Source organism: Lampetra fluviatilis, chromosome 29, assembly GCF_964198595.1.
Source record: "Lampetra fluviatilis chromosome 29, kcLamFluv1.1, whole genome shotgun sequence".
Lineage (NCBI taxonomy): Eukaryota > Metazoa > Chordata > Hyperoartia > Petromyzontiformes > Petromyzontidae > Lampetra > Lampetra fluviatilis.
The window spans coordinates 4,461,246-4,471,270 of NC_136303.1; the positions used below are offsets into that span (position 1 = coordinate 4,461,246).

General features: G+C 43.9%; 1 protein-coding gene across 1 annotated transcript in view; it reads left to right on the top strand.

Annotated features, from left to right (window-relative positions):
• The window catches only part of PPP2R1A (protein phosphatase 2 scaffold subunit Aalpha), a 30,019-nt gene extending 23,208 nt beyond the window's left edge, over positions 1-6,811 (top strand). Inside the window, exons 10-15 of the mRNA XM_078870030.1 lie at positions 432-605; positions 2,955-3,015; positions 3,544-3,698; positions 4,886-5,028; positions 6,059-6,150; positions 6,493-6,811. Coding sequence (XP_078726156.1) covers positions 432-605; positions 2,955-3,015; positions 3,544-3,698; positions 4,886-5,028; positions 6,059-6,150; positions 6,493-6,512 — 645 coding nt within the window. The 3' untranslated portion in view covers positions 6,513-6,811. The remainder of the gene's footprint in view (positions 1-431; positions 606-2,954; positions 3,016-3,543; positions 3,699-4,885; positions 5,029-6,058; positions 6,151-6,492) is intronic.
• Positions 6,812-10,025: the final 3,214 nt, after the last annotated feature.

Below are 10,025 nucleotides of genomic sequence, written 5' to 3' on the forward strand. Positions count from 1 at the left end.
CGTATAGCCTTAACAGACTGTAGGGGCAAGTGCTGTTAGCGAGCACCTATGAAGGCCGGCACGGCACGCGTGGGGGTGGGTGGCCAACACCACGCCCAGCCGCCTTTGTCTCCCAAGTGGCGATGTTGACACATCACACCAGGTTCTCATTTGAGGCCGAATCGACCTAGGGGAGGCCCAGGACCGGTTCAGATAATCGTCACTAGTGTTGGCCGTGAGCGGGAATCGAACCCGGGTCGCCAGGTTCATAGCGCAGCGCGCTAACCGCTAGACTACCGCTCAAATAACCTCTGTGACCCACGTGCATTGGGGAAAGCCCTCATCTTGCGGTGGGATTGCCTAGAAGGACTCCACGTGTACATGTTGGCGTTACCATTGGCATGTGTGTTCATTGGCTCGTGCGCATATGTGCATGTGTCTCGCCACCACAGTGCCCTGAAGTGAGGCTGAATATCATCTCCAACCTGGACTGCGTGAATGAGGTGATCGGGATTCGTCAGCTCTCTCAGTCCCTTCTGCCCGCCATCGTTGAACTGGCCGAGGACACCAAGTGGAGAGTTCGCCTGGCCATCATTGAGTACATGCCACTGCTTGCTGGGCAGCTGGTGAGTTGAGCGTGTGGTCGAGTGCGTGGCATGACGACGGTGACGATGGTTGCTTGATTTGGGCGCGGACGGTGTGGGGGGCTCTTCCTGCCCGTGTCGCCTTGAGCAAAGGCCGGATGTGGCTACCTCATTCAAAACGATGCTTGGAGCTGCCTACTGGTGGTAACACCTGGTGGATGAGAAGCTTTTTCCATTTTTTTTTATTTGCTGAGCGAGTGTCCATCTAATCTCTTCGTCCACCATGGGTAATAAATTAATAAATGCAGTATATTCTCTAGATGGAAACGGATTCCCAGTCGTCATCACAGTTACGGCTATGTTTACTATTTATAGCTGCAGCTGAGATTGAGGTAGCATTCCTTAGAGCGCTAGACTGACTTTCTAAATTTGAGCGGCTCAAGCTGTGTGTTCCCCTGCTTTTCACTAATTCACAAGGGTGGACTTAAATAAATAAAAAAGTGCAAACCCCCAAGCTGCTGCCATGGTATTGGCCCCAAACATTAAAAGGAGTTATAATAATTGATGCCCTTGAATGCAGGATGTGAATTACAGTTTGCCATGTAAGCCAGGATTGTGTAGAAGTATTCATTGTGGTGCTAAGCGTAATGGGAGTTGGGAGGAGTGGTGTTCGCGGTGTTTAGCACACTGAGCTAAGAGCCTGGCAACCATAATTGTATTCCTGGCCACAGATAATTATGCGTGGACAGTGATATTTTATATTCTTAGGTTTTTTCGGTAAAGTCACGTAGGTAAAAAACATTAAAAAGTAAAATAAAATAAAAAATAAAAAATCACGACGTTTCGGAGGCAACACAAGCTTCCGTCTTCAGGTGGTACCATCGTGGCTGTGACGGTACCACCTGAAGACGGAAGCTTGTGTTGCCTCCGAAACGTCGTGATTTTTTATTTTATTTTACTTTTTAATGTTTTTTACCTACGTGACTTTACCGAAAAAAGCTAAAAATATGAATCCTTGCAGTCACGAAAGCTTCAAATCTAAAAAAAAAGTGATATTTTAAATGGTCCTGGACCCCCTCTCCTCTTCAACGCACACTCACCAACTTGGTTAAGTGATCAAACAGCCCTCATTACTAACTCAGAAGTGGATTGACATCACGATGTAAATAGTTTTACAGGGCCATAACCATGCTCATGGCTTAATATACTGAAGATACGTATCAAGTTCCATGGCACATTCACAAATGAACATTTCATTGTTAGCTTTTGGTGTAAGTTCAGATGCAGTGTTAGCCTAATTAAAGAGAGCTCATGCATTTATGTTAATGTTACCCACGGATAACTAATTGCGTCCACTAAATACACAGATTTATCTTTAACTAAAAATTCCGATGAACTCTGGGATATGTAATTAATATGAAGTACAGATTTTAGTCTTTGGGAGTGTAACCTCGATTGCGTAATTTGTACGTGTTTCTGAGAAACCCAGAATTCCCGGGGGCACCAGAGAGAAGTGGTCAGGAGTTTGCGAGGGTGGATGGAAGGCATTTGGCATTTTAACATTTAGCAGCTGCAAAACACCCACGAAGCAATGTGTGGTGGTGTGGATAACCTTTTCCTATTTTCATTGTAGTACAGTAAAGGGCATGTGGTAATGAGGTTATGGGGTGTAAAAAATTTGCCATTCGGTCAGGTAAACCCACGGGCACCAAACATTGACGTGTGACTAGAGCATTGAGCTGTCGAGTTTTTGGTGAGACGTAAGATATTTTTAGGTAATCTTTCCTGGAAGTCGAGAATTAACCCAAGTGGGGTGTTCTTTTCCACGTGTACGCTATCAATCGTGAACAAGTATGTAGGTGGATTCATTGGGTGGTAGGTGGATTGATGAGAAGGTGTGGAATTTTGTGGGTTAGTTGGATGGATATAGTTATTGAATGTGTTAGTGAGCTGGTGAATGGTTTGCTGAAAGTGTGTATGAGTTGGTTAGTAGTGGCATGGTTTCATTTCTGTGGGTTAGCAGTTTAATTAGTGTTAATAGGTGGCTTAAATGCTTAAAAACTAATTTGAAAATGTTAATTTAACATATTCTTAACCTTTTCAGTGACTCTGTCATAGTTGTTGAAAGGGGGCTTGCTCTTCATGCCACCAAGTTAGTGAACATTTATCCCAGGTTCCCAGCAGCATCTTGTGAACAAATGCCTCCCCTCTCCCTCTGATTAATATTGGAATGATGGTTTTTGGCACAAACAGCTAAGGCGGCTGGGTTTGCGTAAGTCGCCACTTGTCTTGTGAAGGATGTAACTGTAATTATCCAAAGGGCTGCTACAAAATAATGTGACAAACTGTTTTCCCTACGATTATAGACATTTTGTGTTTGTATCGCAACAGGGCGTGGAGTTTTTTGACGAAAAACTCAACTCTCTCTGCATGGCGTGGCTGGTAGACCACGGTAGGTTTACACGCTCTATTCTCAAATCTGCTGCTTTATGCAGTGGACCTCATCACTGACATTCTTTTTGTACACATAAGCTTGTAAAACTCCACAAGAAAAACCCCCCAAATTGTATTACGTTTTTTCATATTTTCATGTAATGATTGCTTCAGAGTTTTGATGTCAGTGGGTTAAGGGCAGGACGACCTTCCGCATTTGCCACGTGAATTTCCAAGTGCCTTGCCTTGTCTCTTGCGCCATTCTCGCCGTTCGCTTGGGACGGCTTTGTTCGAGTCGGATTTCTCAAGCTGCCCATTGAATACTTTCCTACATTCGGATGTGTCTAGCATTTGCCCCCTCCAACTCGCAAGCCTTTCCTCCAACTTGTGCAGCTTGGGTTTCCTCTATGGCCAACCATTTTGTTGAACCTCTAGCTGCCCAATGGTTATCGCCCACTGGTTCATGCTCATGACCTGTATTTGAATTGCTTCTTGTTGTTGTTGTTGTACATTCTTGAGGTGTAACCGGTTTTGTTTCTCCTATCAGTGTATGCGATCCGCGAGGCTGCCACCAACAACCTGAAGAAGCTGGTGGAAAAGTTTGGCAAGGAGTGGGCTCAGAGCACTATCATCCCCAAAGTCTTGGCCATGTCCAATGACCACAACTACCTTCACCGCATGACCACCCTCTTCTGTGTAAACGTGCGTTGTCCCACACCCGGATCAACACACACTGAGCACTTTCTTTGTGGCTGCTTTATGGGATTCTTCTTGCAAACAAGAGCTGTGGTCGATGTTACTTGACGGTGATGTTTATTCTAGATTTGAGGCTTTCGTGACTGCAAGGATCCATACTCTTTGGTTCTTTCGGTAAAGTCACGTAGATGAAAAATAAAAAATTAAAATAATAAAATGATAATAACTAAATAAAATCACGACGTTTCGGAGGCAACACAAGCTAACCGTCATCAGGTGGAACAGCCACAGCAACATTATTGTAGTGAATAGAGAGAGCTATTTGTGACGAGCGATTATATAGGGTAAGAGCGGGGGAGGAGCCTAGGAGGAGGGATGCGGGGGGGGGCCGTGTGGAGTCGGGGGGGGAGTTACCGAAAGAACCAAAGAGTATGGTGATATTTATATTTGGTGATATTGAATTTTCTTACTTGGCTGCTTTGGTTTCCTTTCCACACATCACTCACAAATCCTCCACATAGAGCAGCATTCTTACCCCTGCACTCACCCCCTTGTATGTGTTTTATGTGGTTGTGCCACATTGCTTGTCCGTCATATTTGGCACTATGCTCTTCTGATGACATTTTTTTGATATAGTATGGCAGATACAAATTGGCCCAAACATGCCAAAGCCACCACGATCTGTTACAAGAATGCAATTGTTAAGACAGGTGCAAGGTTTTTGCATCGCTTTGATATTTTTCTTCCTGTGCCAGTGTCATGCTGTTGGCCTCTCCTTGGCTGGATTTTTTTTCCCCATCCAATCTGACCATTAAAATTTCAACTATTTTGTATTTTACCAGGTAAGGCCCCCTGAGCTATAAAGCTTTTTTTTCCATAAGCAGAATGGCCACAAGTGATAGCTCAAAATGAAGTGGCTTATCACGTGGACATTTATAGTGGCCAAATACTCTTAAATGCACGTTGATTCTAAATATGGAGGGGAAAAACCGGAGGACCCAGAGAAAAATCCACGTGACCGCGGGAGAACATTCAAGCCCCAAATATACAGGTGTCTGGGTCTGGATCGAACTCACGACCTCCTGTATCCCAGGCGGGGTAGTTAACTTTGCGCCACCGCGGGGCCCATACAATGCACGCGAACGGTACGCGACTGTTGGTGACCTGACTGGTTGTTTTTGACTGCCCAATAGGTGCTGGCGGAGGTGTGCGGCCAAGACATCACGGCAAAGCTCATGCTGCCCACTGTGCTGCGCATGGCCCAAGACCAGGTGGCCAACGTGCGCTTCAATGTGGCCAAGTCACTGCAAAAAATTGGACCAATCCTTGAAACAAAGTACGTTGTGGCCCTATGCTCGCCCATTCTGCTATGCCTGAAATGTATGAATGTATGTTGAACTTCTTTCGCACAGTACGTAGGCAACCGTGCTAACCGGAGGTGCAGGGTAAGGACAACAAACTTAAAACAAAAAGCACAAAGAAAGGCCTTGATGCTTCATCGGCTGTTATGAACGGTCACATTTCATTACAAGCAGTTTGCGGGGCCATTAGAGGTGGTGACGGTGTGTGGGGGAGGCATTTCATCCAGCAGTCGCATTGATCGTGGCTGATGATGATAATGATGGAGGTCGTGTAAAGTCAAGAGCTGTGTTTGCCTTGCTTTATAGTACGAGTTAAGTTGTAGTTGTATAATGGTCTTGGGTTGTAAACTGCTCGTGCAAAGGGTATCATCAGTTTTGTACTTGGTGTGAGATAGATATAATTAGTTTGAGGTTGAAAAGGACGTTGTGGTCCAGAAATGTATCGCTGTCTGTGGGAAACAAAGCTTGACAGGGTGACATTGATTCCTCTGCACCATCATGTGTTCCAGCAGCATGGGTGCTTTCTGTGACCGCACGACGCCTAACATTGTAGCCAAGATAAAATAACGGTGGGGGGGGGGGATTATCTTGTGATCGCTCGAAGGCTGCAATTTGACATTCACATGACAAGTTGATAACACAATTACATTTTAAAAATGTTATGTTTGAAAGCCCGCCTTTTTATGACTGCTAGATGTACCATTATGTAATTACTGTGCTCTTTGCAACATTGTATAATGAAGGAATTGATACTGGTGCTTGTTATAGTTCCCTGCACAATTGAGCTGTGTCTATGCTGCTGCCCCCCCCCCCGATTTATGTTGTATCTGTGTACGTTAGATTTCCTTCGCAGCCGTACATAGCCAATCGTGCTCATCGGAGGTGTTGTGGAAGGACAACAAACTTGACACCGAAAGCAGTTCTAAAGAAATTGGTTTTCACTTTTAGAATTGAGATGAATCTTTGGTGGTCTGCAACGCGACACGTGTGTGTGTTTTTCCACAGCACCCTCCAGTCGGAAGTGAAACCTGTGCTGGAGAAACTGGGAGGCGATCAAGACATTGATGTCAAGTACTTTGCACAGGAAGCCCTGTCTGGTATGTGTGACGCATCCACTCCTATAGGAAGAAAAATAATGTGCGTTGCCAGAAATAATGGTGGCTTTATTGAAACATCAGCTCTTGTATTGTGCACAAAAGTGAAACGCCAAAACTATCATTCCTTCTTCACGGTAAACCATACCAAGTTTTTTTTTTATATTTGTTAGAATGTATTACCTGGCCATTTTATGAAAAAGAACAATGCAATATATTTATTATTTTATTATTTCCCTTCGACGTGACTTTACCGAAAGAACCAAGAATATGAATCCCTGCAGTCACGAAAGCTTTAAATCAAAATGCAATATGAGTTTATATTTGTGTTGTTTTGTTTTTCAGTGCTGGCGCTTGGAGCCTGAAGGCCACATTTGTTACCCAGATCCCAGAACACTCGACGTACATTTCCACATTTCCATACACCACCCACCGCCCCCTCCCCCCTTCTTTCCCTACCCTTCCCTTGCCCCCCCCCCAACACCTCTCTTGTGTTTGCGATATTCACTAATGTACACTTAAAGATTAATAAGTGAGTATTGGATAATAAAACCTTCAATTGGACGTGTGACAATTCTAATGCTGTGGTGGGAGAGGCTTGTCTCGGTTGTCGAAATAATTGCTCGCGCTGATCTCTGTAATAAAGCATGACAACTTGATTCTTTACATTTTTTGTACTCTTTTTCGTCATGTGCTTTTCAGCGCTCTCTTAGGCTTAAAGCATGCTGCTCTCATTGGTGTTCAGTAACTTGCTGCCTGTCAACAAAACAAACGGCCCACTTCGCTAAACATTTTATTTTACATCCAAATGAATGGTCAAAATGTAATGATGCCCTTTTTGCAAAATTCGCTGTTATTAATAATGATCAGGTTATGTTAAGGGGAAAATTATCTGACAACATTTGACCAAGTGAAAATGTAGTTTTTTTTCTGTTAAACGTAACTGCATATAATTGCTATGAAGGACTTCTTCTTGTGTTCATAGTTTTTATGTTGTATTTAAGTATGGTGTAATCGTTCCACAGGCTAATAAATTGTTGCGGTGAGAAGTTCCTTTAAAAAAAAAATCTTTGAATCCTATAATCCCATTTTAGTGCAGGATGTGAATGTGTGAGCACCTGCTGATGGGTCGTAACGAAATAGCATTTTCGAGCGAATGCTTTTAAATCTTCCTGTCTGAGGGTTAAAGATTGTGTGAATATTATTTGTCTCTCTTTCGTGTGCTGTATGTTGGTTTTAACACTTTTTTTGCGGACCTGGTTCTTAAGCGCTCAAGTTTGAAAGGATAAATTAAAACATCCCTTTTGATTTTCACAATGAGCCCTCGGCAGTTTACAAAGCATGTGCATCTGGTTTGGCTCGCACTGATTCACTCTGCTGTTTTTCTTCACCTTTGCTTTTAATTGGATTATCCATGTCTGATGTGCAGATACTGTAACATTTAGAATGGCTTTTCTTTTTAGCCAAAGTTCCCTTTTAACGCCTTTGCTAAGCACTGCATAATAAGACTGCTTGTTTGATATAAAACCTCTCGACCACATGCTTTTCTGTGGACATTGCAGTACGTGTGTGTGTACTGCTGCCACATGGAGCAACTTGTGAGCCTAGCCTTGTATCAAATGAGTTCTCTGTTGTCTTATTGGGCAATGTAATAAAGTGTAAAAGCTTCTCCCTGAAAATGTCCCGTCATGCTCGCTCCCTGGTGTGGGTTGTGGTTCTTCTGCTTGTGAACTCAATGACGTGTCTGCCCTTTGTTCCGTTGTCAAATGTCTTTCACGAGGTTCAGTGTCACAATTCACGTGTCCCCACACCCCCTCATCCCCCCCGACGATACCAGCTGCCAATAATAAGCTTCACTGCCAAAGAAAATTGTAACCCGGTGTTCCCGTTTACTGTACGAAACGTGTAACGTACAAATAGAATATTATTCAAGCGAAAGAGCATAACAAGCGGATATTGGTCTAGTTATGTAAGACATCGGAATAGGTTTTCCACTTTCTGGCAATAACACAGGTGTTAAGATGTTGAAGACGCCAAACTGAAACCTATTGCAAGGAATCATTGTCTGCATTAGAAACCTATTATATTTCGATAATGGCAAGGGAGCTCCCATGACATGCAAGACATTGTTTTGTCTGACAATTAAGTAGTGGTGCACATTGCAGGCAGTCGTGAAGCCTCATGGAAATGTAATCAATCGTGAAAGGGATTAGTCCTGATGGAATAGCTTTGTATTTCCAGAACAAATGCACACCCGGTTATATGGGCTATGTGCTGGAGGGGGTTTAGAAAAAATCGACTTCGTTAACATGTATGGTGCGTGCGTATGTGCGTGTCCGCGCGTCGGTTACATTTTCTTTTTTAAAGTGCTCCCGATTGAGCGCCGGTGTTTGGGTGGGTGGCTTTTGAGAGCAGTGATTTAAAGTTCGACCGGCTGCTGTTCGAGGGCTCCGACTGCGGGCGATGCGTTATTAATGGTCCGCCAGGCACCTCGTGACGTGCAGAGCACTCGTTCGCGCGTCATTGCTGGCGTAATAGCCGCTCGCTTCGGGGCTCCAGGACAAAACCCTGCCGACTGCACGCGCGGGCGTGTGACTTGACGAATCCGCGATCTGCCACTTAACCCTTCTCTCTACCTGTGCACGTGGCCTCAATTTTAACCATCTCCCCACCACCACACCTCTCTTTTTCAATGTGTGAACAAAAGATGAAATGATAGTAGGTTTTTACCCTTTTTTCTGGCAACAAAACGGGTGTAAAGATCTTGGTTCTTTCGGTAAAGTCACGTGGAATGGAAATAATAAAATAATAAAAATAAAACATAATAAAATAATTCTCACGACGTTTCGGCCACAACGCAAAGAAGGGTGTAAAGATGATAAAACACCAAACTGAAACCTTTTTACAAGGAATCGTGTCTGCGTTAACCATTGATTGTGGTCAGAATGCAAAAAAAAACACACTGATAATATATGCATTGTCCTTGAAACTGATTGGTCCACACCAGAGACAGCTAAAAGGGGAATAACCTATTATCATATTTTGGTACTTGCAAAGGAGGAGGTCCCATGAAAAAGATTAAATGCATTGACGGAGGTTATGTTGATTTTGCACGCTGCGGAAACCTCAGGACTTGTTCCGACTATGATCGCAATCTCGCTATTGCATGGTGCCTCCTTGAGATGTATAATTAAAAACAAATTACGTTCACCCCATTTTATGAATGCACTACTGGATAAAGATCTCCCCCCCCCCGCTCTCTCTCCCTACAAACGCACTTCTGGTCATAGAGGTGCTTTGACCATACTTCGCTGTGCTGGTCAATCCGTGTGTTGAGAGGGGAGGGGACCACACAACTGGATGGGATATCTCTCACTCGGCTCAGGCCACCGATCAAAATTCAATTCGTCAGATTCATGGTGCAGTGCGATTATATTCAGTGTGCGCACCACCTCCACCGTCATACGACTGCGTAAAATAATTCTTTTTTTTGCTGCACGCGTTTCAAAAGAAGATCATAGCGCATGATATCAAGTTTCAAGTTTCATTTATTTGGTATAGCCCTATGCGCCATGCGGCTCTTAAGTCGGGTGCAACCGCAACAAACTAAATATGAACGGAGAACATCTTAAAGCGACGACGCGCAACAGAAACATCCTGGATAAACCAGCAAATCTTCCAAAAAAAAAACGCTGTGTGCAAAAATCCCTTAACTAAGTGCCAAGCGCACACGCTATGAGCTCTGCATTGCCAAAAAGTGTGTTCTTCTGCCCTTCATGGCATCAACAGCAACAAAAAATTAACCCGTAAAAACAAAGTTTTTCACTATAAATCCTTTATATGCGTGTTCAATGGGCCACAACCCAGCCCACATTGGT